Source organism: Silurus meridionalis, chromosome 26 (assembly GCF_014805685.1).
Source record: "Silurus meridionalis isolate SWU-2019-XX chromosome 26, ASM1480568v1, whole genome shotgun sequence".
Lineage (NCBI taxonomy): Eukaryota > Metazoa > Chordata > Actinopteri > Siluriformes > Siluridae > Silurus > Silurus meridionalis.
In genome coordinates, this window is record NC_060909.1 from 16269008 (window position 1) to 16286583 (window position 17576).

Sequence of the window (17576 nt, forward strand, 5' to 3'; positions counted from 1 at the left end):
AAAATAGCTGATTTAAGTTAATTATTAATAACCATGCAAAAACAATAGTAACAACAACAACAATAATAATGATAATAATAAGCGCTAATCATTATTTCGTAAAAAAATAACACAAAAGATTTTAACCAGGAAGTGACGTTTGTTTTGTAGCCTCGTAAACCGGAAATGAATATTAATGTGGCGCTCCGGTGCAGTAAGCGGATTAGCAGCGTAGCGATGGCTGGAGACACAGAGGCTGAAATACCTGGTAGGTTTGCTTTCATTTCGCTGCATATTCATTTATTCATGTATTTATTGTAACAGTAATTATTATAGTACATTTTCAGAATAGTCAGTGAGCATGCGTCAGAGTCCCACATCTCTAAAGTCTATTTGTACTGATCATGTTTTCTGCTTAATAACATGAATTTCCGTAAGAAGAGAATTGAATGGAAACGACTAGAGAATAAAATAGAAATCAGGAAAACGCATAGAATAATAGCTATTTTTTATTACCGATCTGTTTACTGAGAACAGAGAGCTGTCAATGTAGTCTAATAGATGAAAAGTCGCATCTGTGCGTTGCTATGGACAACCAAGCCACGCCCCCTGCGTAGCGGTTTTTTTCCCCCCTCTGTGACAGTAAACAAACTTATTATATATTATATTATATTAATAACATTATATTATATTATTTTATATTATATTATATTAATAATTTAATATTATTGAATATTATTAAATTATATTATATTCTACTATATATATATTATATTATATTATTTTATTTTATTTAATGGTTAAAATATTTGTTTTAAATTAAAAGTATACAAAAAAATACCTTCATCTCACAACAAAGAATTATTTATTTCTTCATTTAGATGGCATTTATTTAATTATTCATAACTTTTCATTTATTTGTTTATTTATTTATTTTTACATAGCATGACATGGCAAGATATTTTTTTATTTTTTTAACAATTTATGATGTTATTTAAAATCTGTAAATAAATATACAAATAAAAATCTATAAGTTATGACTTAAACCGAATTGACAAAGAGAATTTAGTTTGATCTGTTATTATTAAGCTTTTGCATGCATTTACTACACCGTTTTCAATTCATTGTCATGTAAAATTGACTTAATCCTGAGATGGTTGGACAATTTAATAGCTTTATTTATATCCTTTCCTGTTTTTTTGTTGTTGTTTCTATGGCAGAAACGGGAGCCGTGTTCACGTTCGGCAAGAGTAAATTCGCAGACAACGTTCCCAGCAAGTTCTGGTTAAAAAACGACGTGCCGTCAAAGCTCGCATGTGGAGACGAACACACCGCACTGATTACAGGTAACAGGCGTCGTGCTGGGAATCAATTGTGCTTAAAAAAAAAAAATTATTGTATTGTAGAAACTCGGGGTTGCCTCTATTGTTGTGATGCGTTTTATATTCATATGTGTTTTTCTGTCCTAATTTAGAGAAAGGGAAATTGTTCATGTTCGGCAGTAATAACTGGGGACAGCTTGGCCTGGGCGAAAAGATCAGTGTGAGCGTACCGACTTGTGTCAAAGGTAAAAATGGACTCTGCTTCAAATAATGCACTTTGCATTTATTGGGTTGTGGGGGAAAAAATTAAGTAAAAAAAAAAATGTATAATAAATCATTTTTTTTATTTTAATTATCTATATACATTTTGGTTTTTTTTTGTTTTGATCTAACAATAGTTTTAACATGGGTTCGTTCTATCTTCTGTTCCAAAGCCTTGAAATCGGAAAAGGTCAAGCTTGTCGCTTGTGGAAGAACTCATACGCTTGTTTACACGTGTAAGTATTTTACACTTCATCCAACCATGCAGATGAAGCGCACGAAGCAGCGGGTTGCCAGTATCAACAATGCTGAGGAAGAAAATCTTTTCCATTATTATAGGGAACACATGTACACCTGCACGTTCATGTTAATTAGCTAAGCACGTGGTAGCAGCACATTGGGAAGATCTTACAGACACACGTTTAGAGCTTCAATTCTGTTCAATTCGGTTTCTTATGTACGGAGCTTTCAACAATAGACATCAGCTTTACTGAGATAAAGTTATTATTAAAGAATGGATAAATCTGTTCCTTATAATTAGTTTTTAAAAGTTTGTCCCTAACGAGCGAGCCGAGGACGACTGTAGCTCCCTGAGATGGCATGAGGGAGAAACCTTGAGAGGAACCAGATTCAAAAGGGAAACCCATCCTCATCTGGGGGTCCATTCAACACATCGAACATAACAGACAAAAAGTTTTTTGGACCAAATGGGTTCCTATATTTCAGAATGAAAATGAATATGTAATATACCTGAGAAGAGGGGAATTAGTGACACCTATAGGCGATGCGAGGAACTGTGGTGACTACACCACAGTTAAAGTCCTAAAGGTCATGATTTTCACTCCAATCTGATGTTTGTTATGAATATAAATTGAAGCTTTTGACCTGTATCTACATATGTTTGTGCATTCGGCTGCGGCCACATGATCGGCTCATTGTAGAACTTCATAAATGTTCGGGTTCACCGGTTCCTATCAGAGGGGATCGGGTGAGTGCGAATCCGACAGGGTTCTATGTAGGAATTAATAAATCGTGTATCGCATTACGAACACAATCTCCTTCGTGCGCAGCTTGCGGGAACCTATACGCAGCAGGCGGGAATAACGAAGGACAGCTCGGTCTTGGAGACTTTGGGGAAAGAACTTCGTTCCAGCTGGTGGACTTCTTTACCAAACGTGGACCAATCAAGACGCTCGCAGCCGGTTCCAACACATCGGCTGCTATTACGCGTACGGGATTTCAATTCTATTATCCTGGTCATGTCTTTTTCTTATGTTTATTCTGAAATAGGAGAAATCCTTCACATTTGTCTTTAATAAGTGTACCTTCATCAGTTGACCGATTTCTGTCTTGTTTGTCTTCTTCTAGAGGATGGGAAGTTGTACGTGTGGGGCGACAACTCGGAAGGGCAGATCGGCCTCGGAAAAGAGGAAGGGACGTCCACGCCACGTGAGCTTAACGTGGGGAGTCGGGTGACGTGGGTTTCCTGCGGTTATTATCACTCTGCTTTTGTAACAGGTAAAATGCTAATATTATTCGAAAGCTTTAAGGCCCCTGATGATGAATTTTTAAAAACATATCCCACATTTATTTCCCATTTATAACTGTTCTAATGATCCCACTCTTCCGGGAAGATGTTCCACTAGGTTTTGTGTGTCCCACAAATACCCACGTGGAACAAGTCAACGATAGCGGCTATAGCACAGTTACGACCAGGAGAAAAAACAAAATGGGCCCCAGAACCTGAATGTTAATAAGATTCTTTCATTAATATTGTTTTTATTTGTATAAATACTTATAATAAGTGTGTAGAAACTAAAAAAGTATCACATATAAGTGATTGAAATGTTTGGCAAAGTATTTTGGTGGGGTTTTTTTTGTTCGTGAGGGCAATATGGAATCTCAAAAAGATGTTTATTCATTTGTTTCAAACTGCAGCTCTGACAATACATAGGGTGGAGTGTGTGTGTGTGTGTGTGTGTGTGTGTGTGCGTGTGTGTGCGCAAAATATACATTAGAACAGGCGTTTCGATCAATAGCTGGGAGTGTGTGTGTGTGTTGGGGGTGTAATACCACAATGGATTCTGGATTGTGTTTGGTCAAAAGGCATCGAATGATTTACAATAACAGCAGCCTTGGTAATTGAGCAATCTGTAAGTCAAATGACAGATTTTTATTCGTTTGCTCGTCATCGTTTCCATAGAAACCGCTCATTCACGGGGGCGTCACGTAATTCAGGGCTTGTGTTATTAAAGAACAAAGACGTCGAAGGTTTCCGGATACAGATTTGTTTCTACACTGAGAGAAAAGTGAGTGTTCAGGGCCAAGCGAAAAATAATGACATACTACAGAGTTACTAACTGAATTAAAACGTTTGAATAATGAACGATTCGCTGTGGTTTTTACTTGTTTTTCTGTCGCAACATTGTCTTTTCTTTCTTACTTAACATCTGTGGAAATGGGCCCCGGTCAAGCTTTTCATCATTATATTCTGTCTCTGTGACTCAGACAGATAAATTACTGCTAACATCATTTCCCTGGCCTTCGGTGGCTTATGGTGCGCAACATAATGCATCATTAACTCGAATGAACGAATTGTAGAGGCCATCGCAAAGCCCGATCGTTGCTAAGCGACAGCTGGATTTTGTGTTCCAGAGGACGGGGCATTATTTACCTTCGGAGAGAGAGACAGTGGGAAGCTGGGACTGTCCACAGCGCAGTTGTCCGATCACAAAGCGCCTCAGCGCGTGGAGGGCATCGGTGAACGGGTGCTGCAGGTGGCATGCGGGGGAAGCCACACACTGGCACTCACAGGTATTACACCTGGACTGATACAGGATGGCGACTGTGGAAAAACTGACAAGCAGCATTTTTCCTTGTGCTTGATTTAGAGATGTCTTTTCTGATTGTCATTTTTTGTGTGTTTGCCCTCGGAAACAGAGAAACACCTCTATTCTTTCGGTCTGGGGCAGTTCGGCCAGCTGGGTCACGGCACCTTCACCTTCGAGTCGCATTTGCCAAGAGCGATGGAACATTTCCGCAGGGGAAGAGTAAAGCATATCGAATGTGGAGAAAACCACAGCGCCGTTCTCACAGGTACTTCGAAGTTTTGTCTTAGCCGTCTAAGATGGTGCCGCCTTGGGACGCCAAGTGGCATAATCACCATCACTGGAATATTCGAACTGGCAGTGGCACCACACGTTCCATTACAATCTTTTGAAGGGCACACTCATAGTGAAATTGTACATCTTCCACTTTCCATGCTTTTGGGGGACAAAAGGTGTCATCCAAGTGGGTATTAGTTGACCAGGTGGATTTGATGGACAATTTTATACCTGTCAGGAGATCGTTGGTTTTTCCAGTGTAATTGAAGACCTGGCTGGGGAAGGGGTAGCTCATTGGTTAAGATGTAGGACTGATCAGGAGGCCATGAGTTCAAATCACACCATCGCTAAAATGCCACTGCTGGGCCCCTGAGCAAGATCCTTAACCCTCAGTTACTCACTTGTTCGAATGAGTTAATTGTAAGTCGCTCTGAATAAGGGGCGTCTACCAAACCATTGGGGGGCTTGTGGGGAAGTATTAGGGGGTTGGGGTTTAGGGCTTGGCCTCTATGTGAAGAATATTAACCAAGAGAAAAATAGATTTGCATTTATTGTCCATGTAGGTCCTTGTACATTTTATGTACTCTTGAACAACCCTGATGCAAAATAACTGATCGACCTTCAGCACATAATCCAACATTCTGGCTTCAATCCGAGAAGTCGATGAATCACTATGTGCTTTTCAAAAGCAATCTGATAGTGGCAGTAAATGGCAGTCTGAACATCTGCAATGTTTGGCCATAAACCAAATATTCAGACACTCATTGCGGAACCTCGGCCCACCCGCCCCGCCATGCCTACCCTTACCGTACCCTGCCCTGCACCATGTACTAATAGATTGTATGAGATCTCTGATTTAATTTGCCCAAATGACTCCAGTGGACATTTCTTTCTGAGAAAACAGGGCATTGCAGGGCAGGGTGGGGTTTTTCTACAACAAGCGTCTGGAAATTGTGTCCGACTCCCATTTTCTGTCACTCTGTGATCTATATGAACTTCTCAGAGTAAAGCCAGAATGGTGGACAAACCCAATGATGATCGATGTGCCGATGGTGCATCAGTTACTGCACATCAGGATTGTTTTAAGAGTCACACAAAATCCACATAATTGTTTCATCATTATTTTTTATTAAAGAAAAAGGAAAGCATCATACGTATATGGACCATTTAACTTAGTTTGTTTAAAAAAAAAAAAAACATGGCCGCCGCAACATGTCTTCTCAGTAGCTTTAGTGTTTATTTTCCAGAGCGAGGACTTCTATACACGTTTGGAGATGGCCGTCACGGGAAATTGGCTCTAGGAGAGGAGTACTTTGCTAACCAGTTCAAACCGACACTCTGTCCACGATTCCTCGAATACAACGTTCAAGCTGTGGGTTTCCTGATCTTTTCCTTCTGTATCCTGCATTCATAATACAGCAAGCTTGTACTCTATAGTTAGTGTGTGTTTTTTCCCCTCTAGGTTACCTGTGGTGGGTGTCACACGATAGTGTTAGCCAAACCTCGGCTCCCAAAGTCAGAAGATGTGATCCTGGAGGAGGACGACGTGACTGAAGACCATCTAGAGAAGCTGCTCAGGGAGGCGGAGTCTCGACATGGTCTGAACAGGAGTCTGTCAGCACGGGACAGACGCAGAGAGAGGGTAAGGGTTCAATGTAACCTCATACAAATTTGAAGTGTAGTTGCAGGACAGATATCAGAAGAACCCAGAGATTTTATTCATGACTGAAGGTTTTAATGGAGGGGACGATAAAGATGATCAAAGGATTTTAAGATGAATTAGCATTTGCAAATTGGAAGATTATTTGATGGTATACGGTGCTTTAAATTATTAAATTAACATCACCACTCCTACTTCTGTCTGGCATTCATCTACTAAGCTTTAAACTGGTGCCCAGTCACCATACCTACCTAAAATATAACTGCTCTGGGAACTGGATCACAAAGAAAGGAAGGAAAGAAATCTCCAACTATTACAGAACACCTTTTATAAGAGTCGTGGCAAAGTATTTCAGCTGAACGTGTGGAGAAACTGTCCGGTTTTCGCAAGTATTTAGATCTGTTATTCACTCTAAGGGAGGATTTTTAAATTAAAATAAAGTTGAACATCGATACATTTTATTCATTTGTGAAGTCAAAGTAAATATTCATGCCATTAAATTACCTAGTTTGTTGCGCATATACAAACCCGATTCCAAAAAAGTTGGGACACTACAAATTCTGGAAAAAAAAAAGAAATGCAATAATTTACAAATCTCATAAACTTATATTTTATTCACAATAGAATATCAACAAACATATCAAATGTTGAAAGTGAGACATTTTGAAATGTCATGCCAAATATTGGCTCATTTTGGATTTCATGAGAGCTACACATTCCAGAAAAGTTGAGACAGGTAGCAATTAGAGGCCGGAAAAGTTAAATGTACATATAAGGAACAGCTGGAGGACCAATTTGCAACTTATTAGGTCAATTGGCAACATGATTGGGTATAAAAAGAGCCTCTCAGAGTGGCAGTGTCTCTCAGAATTCAACATGGGCAGAGGATCACCAATTCCCCCAATGCTGCGGTGAAAAACAGTGGAGCAAAATCAGAAAGGAGTTTCTCAGAGAAAAATTGCAAAGAGATTGAAGTTATCATCATCTACAGTGCATAATATCATCCAAAGATTCAGAGAATCTGGAACAATCTCTTTGTGTAAGGGTCAGGGCCGGAAAACCATACAGGATGCCCGTGATCTTCGGGCTCTTAGACGGCACTGCATTACATACAGGAATGCTACTGTAATGGAAATCACAACATGGGCTCAGAAATACTTCCAGAAAACATTGTCGGTGAACACAATCCACAGTGCCATTCGCTATAGGTCAAAAAAAAGCCATATCTAAACATGATCCAGAAGCGCAGGCATTTTTCTGGGCCAAGGCTCATTTAAAATGGACTAATTAAAGTGGAAAACTGTTCTGTGGTCAGACGAATCAAAATTTTAAATACTTTTTGGAAAACTGGGACGCCATGTCATCCGGACTAAAGAGGATAAGGACAACCCAAGTTGTTATCAGCGCTCAGTTCAGAAGCCTGAATCTCTAATGGTATGGGGTTGCATGAGTGCGTTTGGCATGGGCAGCTTACGCATCTGGAAAGGCACCATCAATGCTGAAAGGTATATCCAAGTTCTAGAACAACATATGCTCCCATCCAGACGTCGTCTCTTTCAGGGAAGACCTTGCATTTTCCAACATGACAATGCCAGACCACATACTGCATCAATTACAACATCATGGCTGTGTAGAAGAAGGATCCGGGTACTGAAATGGGCAGCCTGCAGTCCAGATCTCTTACCCATAGAGAACATTTGGCGCATCATAAAGAGGAAAATGCGACAAAGAAGACCTGAGACAGTTGAGCAACTAGAAGCCTGTATTAGACAAGAATGGGACAACATTCCTATTCCTAAACTTGAGCAACTTGTCTCCTCAGTCCCCAGACGTTTGCAGACTGTTATAAAAAGAAGAGGGGACGCCACACAGTGGTAAACATGGCCTTGTCCCAACTTTTTTGAGATGTGTTGATTTCAAGCAACTTCTTTCACGTTGTCATTATGAAGTATTGTTTGTAGAACTTTAAGGAAAATAATGAATTTGATCCGTTTTTAAATTTGGACTGTAACATAACTAAGTGAAAATAAGTGAAGAGCTGTGAATACTTTTCGGATGCTCTGTTTCTGTAATAAAATGTATTAATTAATTTTTTCCTTTCCTTTTAGAAGCGCTCTCCCGAACAGTTTGGGATGATGTTCCGGACTCTTCCACCTCTGAGTTCAGCTCACCGTAATGCATCTGTACCTGTTTCTAGTCAGACTTTCCCCTCACAAACAAGCAAGAAAACTACAAACGGCTTTCAGACTAATGGGATTTACAGCAGCACCGGTAATGAAATCGTTTGAGCGTATTGATTTACCTTGATTAAGAGTGAAATGTTTGAAACATTACATTAATGATGTGTTTTGATAGACAAGGTCACAGGGGAACACGAAGTCCATGGGAAGACTGCGGTTGAAAACCATGAGGATGATGAGAGTGTGAAGATTTGGGAGAAACGGCCGATTTATTAAATTTAGTAAGTACAAAAAGGAAAACGTCTCAACCTACTACCTCCTCTATTTGGACAAAAGTATTTGGACACCCGACTATTCAGTTTTTCCCTTAACATGAACTAGGAGACCCATACCTGTTCCAGGTCGACAATGTGCACAAATCTAGCATTCATGAAGAAATGCTTCACGTAGGTTGAAATGGAAGATCTTAAGTGACAAGCTATAGAGCTCTGACGCCAAAATATGTTGAATTGGAACGCTGATTGCACTCCAGACCTCCTCTCCTCACCTCACCTACATCAGTATCTGACTTTACTAACACCCTTAAAGCTGAAAAATCTCCACAAACACACTGCAAAATCAAGTGGATTCTTCCCAGAATAGTGGAGGTTATTAGAACAGCAATCGGATGAATGTGGATTGGGATTTTCTAAATCTTACACATGCAAATCCAATGGGCTGGTGTCCACAAACTTTGACCCTTAACGTGTATATTTGAAACCATTGTATTCCAGTTTGCCATAATGCATTGTGGTAAATCGTTTTGTCTTTAGCGTTGTAAGTGTAGTGTGTGTGCTGAGATTAATACACGTTTATACACAACAAGTAGAAACGGTAAATCTTGATGTCCGATTTTCTTTTCTTTTAAAGACTCACGTAATGAAGATGCATCCTGCGGAGAAGACAATTACTTTTTCTCCTGTTCAGAAGGTAAACAGTGGACTGAATCTCTGTGGTGTTTACAATGATAAATACACTGTATGGACAAAAATGTTGGGGCTTTTTTCCAGCCATATGTAACAAATGTTACCACAAATTTGCATTACACAACTGTAGCATGACAATGGAACAGGTTTGGGTCTTGACCCCCCCCCTGTGCTTTATGAAAATATGGTGTACATTGGTTGGAGTGGAAGATCTTGAGTGGCCTGCTTTAGAGCTTTGACCTCAACCCCTATTGAACATGATGAATTGAAATGCTGTCTGCACTCCAGACCTTCCTTACGTCGCCTACTTGTGTACATGACTTTACTAATGTCATCAGGGCTAAATAAATTAAATTTAGTGGATCTTCCCAGAAGACTGAAGGTTATAAGCAGACTAAATTTGGAATAGGCCTTCATAAAAGCCCATGTGGACCTTATGGTGAGGTGTACACCAACTTTTGTCCATATGGTGTACAGTTTATGGAAAGAATACTAGTTCTTCCAGCATCCTGTACATCGAGAGGTATATTACAATAATGTTACATTTTACAATGTTTTTTTTATAAAATGTCACCTTTGATATGTCTGCAATATTTTCCAGCGTTGCTGTTCATTGACCATGGAGAAGCCAATTGCGATCAATCTATCTGTCTGTCTGTCTAACGAACGTTGTTATGCATCTGTATCTCACTCTCTAGCATTCGCCATACATGTACATGGTTGTCTGTCTTTTGTTTTGCTCTCGTTCTTCTTGCTCTGCATGTTCACGCAATTCTCGCTCTTTCCTTTTCCCCTTCTGCTCACCGGGAACTCGAAAAGAAGAAGGTTAAAGCTGGTGAAAAGCACAGTAAGGTGGTGAAGCAGCTTATACACGACCCTGAGTGGGCGGGGCTTAGTTCAGACCAAGCCCCGTCTTCCGATTTACGGACAAGTCACGTCGGCGAGTCCGGGGAACCGAGCTGCCGTAGCAATCGAAGGAGCGCTGTGAAGGAAAGTAGGCTTGTAAGGGGTCCAGCTAATGAGCTTAGAGATAAATCAGAGAGCCATCCAAAGTCTAAGCCTGAACCGCAAAGACAAGTCATTGACATTGAACCTAAAAGTAAAGCCCAGATAGATCATAAGGTAACGGTAAAAGGCGCCGAGACAGAGACTGAGAAGGAAGTTTACGAATCGGAAGGTTTTAAACGAGACGATTTGGACTCTACAGGATCCAAAGCAAGGCCAGTGGACAAAAGATGGCGACGAGCCACAGAGGAAAAGAAACCGAGAAAGGGTTCTGCTCGAGTCACACGAACGAAAAAAATCCTACGTACAGAGTCTGAAAGCAAAGTGCAAGTGAAACACAAAGCTACAGCTGTGCACAGCAAAACACCAGACAATACCAGGGAGACATGGGGTGGCAGCTCTAGTAGTGAACAGTCTTACCAGGCACAGAGGACTCAGAAGACTCAGTCCACCAAACCCGAGCGCAACCTGGACACACAAAAGAAACGTCTCGGCGCAGGGGGTTCATCGGACAGTGTAAGGTCTGGCTCTCTCGCGGGGGTCGCGTCACTCACGGAAGACCTGCCCATCGAGAGTCCTGAGCGTCCTCTGGAAGACGTCCTCTCCAGCCAGTTCCTGTCCCGAACTCCTGAGCAGTGTCCGAACACAGTGGACGAACAGACTCTTTCTATCAGTGAGAATCCAGAGAAGACAGCGAGCAAAAGGACAGCAGTTACTATTACTGTAAAGCCTGTCCCTGCAGCTTCGGATGAGGAGACTGAGAAGAGCATGTCTCAGTGTCAGTCTGAGGACAAAATGGATGAGAAAAGAGAGAGTGGAAGAGGACGAATTGACCAAGTGGAGAGTGTTGGCAGGGATGATCATGAAGAGCGAGATAAGGAGAGTAAGACAGAGCCGGAGGAGGAATCCAGCAGTCATGTTATGGAGGAAAGAGAGAATGCAGAAGTAGGTAAGACTCAGCAAGATGAAGTAGAAAGCAAAATGAGTGAGCAAGAGGGTAGTAAAGAAATGGATGGACGGATAGAGAGCCAGAGCAGTAATTCAGAAGGAGAGAAAGGGAGTTCTAAATCTGAAAACATTTGCAACACTAAAGATGATTGCAGTGAGGGGGACAAGAGTGAGGATGAGAGTGAGGAGGAGGGAGCAGGCGAAGAAGATAGTTCTGAGGAGGAAAGTGTGTCTGTCAGAAACGAGAAGACCGAAGAGGAAAGTGGAAAGGAAAGCGAGACAGTGGAAGACATGACAGGAGGTAGGAATGAGAAAGAAGAACAGGAGAGTGGGACGGAAGAGAAGGATAGTGAAGGGAAGAGAAAGAAATGGAAAGTAAAGACGGAGAGGAGAGTGACATAGGGAAGGATGAGAGTAAAGCGGAGGAAGAGTGAAGCAAGTGTGGAGGAAAAGGAAGAGAGTGAAGCAAGTGTGGAGGAAAAGGAAGAGAGTATTACAGGATGTGAGGAAGAGAGTGAAGCAGGGAAGGCTGAGAGTGAGGAAGAAGAAGGGAGAGTGGGGAAAATGAGGAGAGGAGTGAAAAGGAAGAGGGTGAGGAAGAAGAGGAGGAGAGTGAAGCAGGAAATGAAGAAAGTGAGGGAGAAGAGGAGGAGAGTGAAGCAGGAAATGAAGAAAGTGAGGGAGGAGAGGAAGAAAGTGAAGCAGGGATGAAAGAGAGTGAGAAAGAAGAGGAGGAGAGTGGGAAGAAGAGGAGGAGAGTGAAGCAGGAAATGAAGAAAGTGAGGGAGAAGAGGAGGAGAGTGAAGCAGGGATGGAAGAGTGAGGAAGAAGAGAAGGAGAGTGGGAAGAAGAGGAGGAGGTGAAGCAGGGATGGAAGAGAGTGGGAAGAAGAGGAGGAGAGTGGGAAGAAGAGGAGGAGAGTGGGAAGAAGAAGGAGAGTGGGAAGAAGAGAAGGAGAGTGGGAAGAAGAGGAGGAGAGTGAAGGAGGGATGGAAGAGAGTGGGAAGAACAGGAGGAGAGTGGGAAGAACAGGAGGAGAGTGAAGCAGGGGTGGAGGAGAGTGGGAAGAACAGGAAGAGAGTGAGGCAGGGATGGAAGAGAGTGGAGAAGAAGAGGAGGAGAGTGGGAAGAAGAGGAAGGAATAGAAAGAGAAGCGGTAAATAAAAGGACGACAGTGTTGAAAAGGAGAGTGATGATGAAGAAGAAGGTAAAGATGACACAGAGAATGAGGGAGTAGAAGAATCTGTGCAGGAGAACGAAGACGCTGAAGATAAAAAAGAGGAAGAGAAAAGAGGGGAGGATGAGGATGGCGAAGCAGAAGGAGACCCAGAAGAGAATGACGAGATTGAAAATGAAGAGGTAGCTACAGAAGAAGAGGGACTGAAAAAGAAAGGAAATGAGAAAACATCATTTATACAGAAGACCTCGTCTGGAAAGCGCCGGTCCGGGTCTCAGGAGCCTCGACAGTTCTGGGATGATGTTCTTCCTCAATACCTCAACCTTAAATAAACCCTCATCTGCACTCATACATCTCATGTGATGAAGAGACACTCCATACATATGCATTCCATACAGCTTTTTCTCAGTCACCTCATTCAAATGCTTTATGCAGTAACATTTATGCAAAAAATCTTTATGCGAATGTCTTTAATGCCTTACATCTTCTTCAGCTGCTACACGATATGAAGGAAGGTTTGTCAAATGTTGTCCAACATTTGCAGTTATAATAACCTCCACTCTTCTGGGAAGATATTCCACTAGATTTCTGTGCCTATACCTTTGTTCCTTAACATGAACGGTGCAAGAAAAAACTCCCTGAGATGCTCTGAGGAAGATTTCAAAGGGAAACCCATCCAAATCTGGGTTGCACCGAATGTGCTTTCATTGCAGTACCATCATTGTTGAGGTGTTTTCATTGACAGATGCTTGAATACAGATTCATTTATGGAACCTCCAAACTATTGCAGCAGACTGTTGATATTAATGGCAGTCCAAATCCATTCAAGTTCTTGAGTTGCTTAGTAACTTCATGGATCTTTAGACTGTTCATGTGGAAACATCCTCATCTGCACAGAGTGGTCTCCTATTGAAGAGAACTCCATCCAGAGGTAGGGCGTTGAGATGTGAAGAAAAGGACAGGAACAGTGGTCAGTGGTACCTCAGGATAATGTTTAACTCGACAGAGAGAGAGAGAAAGAGAGAGACATGTAGAGTAGAGGGGTGAACTAGAGAAAGAAATTCGGGGTGTCAAGTATAAGGGTGCAACCGAAAGGTAACAAAGACATGAAGGATCTCTGGGATAAGAGACGGCCCACCGCACCACCGTCAACAAACCTGCGCGAACCTGTGAGAGCGGTGTGTGGGGACCAAAGAACAATTGTGTGCCTCTGACGTTGTGGGAACAGTTCAGGGAAGAACCAAATGTGGCTGGAAAAGCCAAGTGTCCCAATACTTTTGTCCATAGAGAGTACTTACTTTATTGTACTACATACACACTATATTTCCTAAAGTATTGGCACACCAGACCTTTCCTGCTATATGTGGTTCTTTTCCAAACTGGTACCACAAAGCTGGAGACACTCAATTGTACAGATAAAACTTTGCATTCACTTGAACTTAAAACCTAAACATGTTCTGGCATGGTGATGCCCCTGTGCACAATGTGAGCTCCTTGAAGATCTGGTTTTACATGCTTTAGAGAGGAAGATCTTGCTGCTATAGAGCTCTGATCTCATCCCTACTGAACGCCTTTGGGATGATTGTGAACGTTGACTGCACCCCAGGTCTCCTCACCACACCTACATTAGTACCTGCCTTTCATAACACCCTTGTGGCTGAGGAACTCAAATATCCATAAGCAAACTCTAAAATCTAGTGGAACATCTTCTCAGAAGAATGGAAGAAATCAGAAGAGTAGATTGGAACAACATGTGGAATGCAATGTTTAAAAATCACGTACCGTACAAATGACCAAGTGACCCAATACTTTTGGAAATATATTGTATCTTCTGCTTATCTTATGTATTAGGTTTCTTATTAAGTTTTTTTTTCTTCTTCAAGAATATAATGAATTATTTTTTAAAGTATATAATGAATAAATGCACCTCATCCATGGGGGATATGCTGCATGATCTTTGTTACATTTCCGAATGGTTCGCAAGCACAGAGCATTTATCGGGAAGCGGCATGACTGGATCGCGGACAGGAGGTGAGAACTAGCGAGCTCAAGCGTAGATCCTCAGTCTCCCGGTCACCTCGTGTGTCGTCGTGTTGTGTATCTCCCTAACTACAGACGTCCTTCACCTCCTCGTTTCCGCCCCTAATACCATTCATTTATCACTCTGCTTTCTAGCCCACTGCCCTCATCATCTTCCCTTCTAATCATCCGCAGTTCAGCGATGACGAGACCACCGGAGAAGAAGACGAAGAAGACCCCGAGAAAGATGATTTGGACGAGGGAAATGATGAGCAAAAGGAAGAGCCGGTGGAAAAAATGAAGGATGGAGAGATCCAGTTAAATGCTCAGGTGATTTGAAACCTTGAGTATCTTTTTCTTTTTTGTAGACCTCTTTTCTGATACGTTGGCAAAGTTTGTCAACATATAATATTTCGCATTGATTTGTATAGAATACGCTTGAAAGTTGCGGTTGCCAGGTTCAGTTTAAATATCCCCTTCTTGAATTAATATTATGCAATGGACTTGCGATGTTCAAGTGCTGGTTTTTCCTCAATGCAGGTCAAGAACAATGTGGAACCAGTCACTGTTCCTGACAGACCAGACAAAGGTATGTGTCAAGATTCATACACTTTATAGGCAAAAGTTTGTGGACACCTGGCTGTAAGATTTCGAACATCCCATTCCATATTTAATCCACATTTGCTGTTATAATTAACCTCCAATCCTCTGGGAAGATGTTCCACTAGATTCTTTTTGGATATTTGTGCTCATTCAGCTATCAGGGTGTTCGAATATTCAGGTACCCAGAGATCATGGAGCAGGAATGGGTTTAGTTCAAGCCTCCAGGTTTGTGGTAACAGTTTGAACCACATATGGCTGGAAATTGCAGTGTATTGGGATTTTCCAAATTCTCCAGATCTTCTGGTTTTCCTCACACCTCTAAAATGATGCCAGTAGGTGGATAGATCCAAATTTATCCATATTACCTTCTCAAAGTGTATCCACAGTGACCAGAACCAGGATAAAATCATACACTGTATAAATATACACCGGTTTCACCTTCTATGGTTTTAAAGGCGATTTTCTTGTGGAGGACGTTTGTCCTTATTAAATCCTTTTGTAATACAAAGCAGTTCTTTTTTTTTTTTTGGCAGAATTTATCAAGGCCGTCTGGGGTTTTATCTGCAGACAACAGCACGCCTTTATTTTCATTTTCAAATGAAGGCAATTTTGATTTATTCCACATGTGATTTAAATATTTATAGATCCTGAGGATAAACACATTTCTGGTCCACTTATTGAGGAGAAGCTGCAAAAGCAAAATGAAGCCAAGCTGGTGAAACCAAAGAGCTTGTTTGGATCCAACAGCAAGGTATTGAAATGCCATTGTACACACCAAATATAATGTGTTTTGGCAGTTTAATTGGATGATGATGATGATGATGATGATGATGATGCCTACCCAGGAGTCTTAAAGAATGATGATCAGTATTTGGTGGTATACTGTAGCTTGTTGATAATTTCACAAATTACAGTACATTATTTAGAAAAACGGAGCAATTTACAGTGCCGTACTGTAGAAACTATACATTATATATATACCTGAAACGTACAATATTTGTACAACTTTGTCGTTTCGCCATCGTAAAATCATGAAGTCGGGGCCACCTGTACTTTTACCTCCGTCAGTCACAGTGACACTGACCAATCATTGGTAACTTTGTGTGCTCAAGTATGAGGAAGAGGGCAGATAGCACTTTCCTCTAAACGTGTAATGTTGCCCTGGGATCTTCAATATCTGTCTTGTTGTAGCATCAGTAAACAAAAAGCACTGAAGTGTCTGGTTTTCTTTTTCTTCCCACAATTTTATCCCCTTCAGATCTCTTTTTTCCTGCGGAGGTCCTCCACCAAGAAGGAGAAACCGAAAGCCCCAGTGGAGGAACCCAGCCGCGCTGAGAAAGTCTCCAGCTCTGACAGTGGTGATGTAGAACGCGGCGTTGAATCGTCTGACTCTCAGCCGGTCCGGTCCAGCTCGGCCACCTGCGCTGTGCTCTGACACCACCGAAAACCAGCAGAATCTGGTCCTGCTTCTGAAGGATGTTTCCAAGTATTAGTACAAGAAAATGACAAAAATGAAAATATTTGAGAGGAATAAAGCATTTTGGAAACCTGGATTCAACTCCAACCGCCGTAATGTGCCTTGGAAATCAAATTCTTCACAAACTTTGACCTTCTCAATAGATCTGATCCATACATACATACATACATACATCCATCCAAAGCACTGTACATTGCCATATTGATTTCTGGGTTTCATATCTGTTTTATTTTGTGTTATTTCTGTCATCGCATCCTTACGCTCGATAGTCGCTTGCGTCGGAAATATATGACCGCATATATAATGTATTTTTTTTAACTATTTATTTATCATGTAAAATATTACAGCACCTTTGCACTTTTGACTGCAGGAACATTTCATTGTCTTTCAATGTTTTCGTTTTCTCATTTGTTGTATGACAAATTGTATAAACTTTATAACAATTAAAAGGAAATACATTGAAATTAGCCTCTGTCTTTTATTTATAGGTTGATTTTTGCTCCTGAACATATAACATATCTCACAAAAGTGAGTGCACCCCTCACATTTCAGTGACCAGTTTAGTATCTGCTCAATGGACAATACTATAGAAATAAAACTTGAATATATTTTAGTAGTCAATGTGCAGTTTGTATAGCAGTACAGATTTACATACAGCCATTATTGTCTTAATAACTGGCAACAAAAGTGAGGACACCTTAATGAACATGTCCAAAGTGTCACTATTTTGTGTAAACACCATCGTTATGTAGCACTGCTTTAACCCTCCTGGGTATGGAATTCACCAGAGCTGCACAGGTTGTTGCTGGGATCCTCTTTCACTTCTCCATAATGACATCACGGAGCTGCTGGATGTTAGACGCATAAAGCTTCTGC

The 17576-nt window shown here is 41.3% G+C and overlaps 1 protein-coding gene across 1 annotated transcript; it reads left to right on the forward strand.

Annotated features, from left to right (window-relative positions):
• Positions 1–144: 144 nt before the first annotated feature.
• rpgrb (retinitis pigmentosa GTPase regulator b) lies at positions 145–17164 on the forward strand. Its single transcript, XM_046840388.1, is given in 20 exon segments — positions 145–247; positions 1200–1325; positions 1454–1546; positions 1736–1798; positions 2633–2791; positions 2931–3080; positions 4218–4376; positions 4503–4658; positions 5914–6038; positions 6129–6308; positions 8435–8597; positions 8706–8750; positions 8753–8787; positions 9416–9475; positions 10291–11817; positions 12610–12783; positions 14777–14950; positions 15161–15209; positions 15868–15974; positions 16482–17164. Coding segments are annotated over 20 exon segments (3804 nt in total). The 5' UTR covers positions 145–165; the 3' UTR covers positions 16659–17164.
• Positions 17165–17576: the final 412 nt, after the last annotated feature.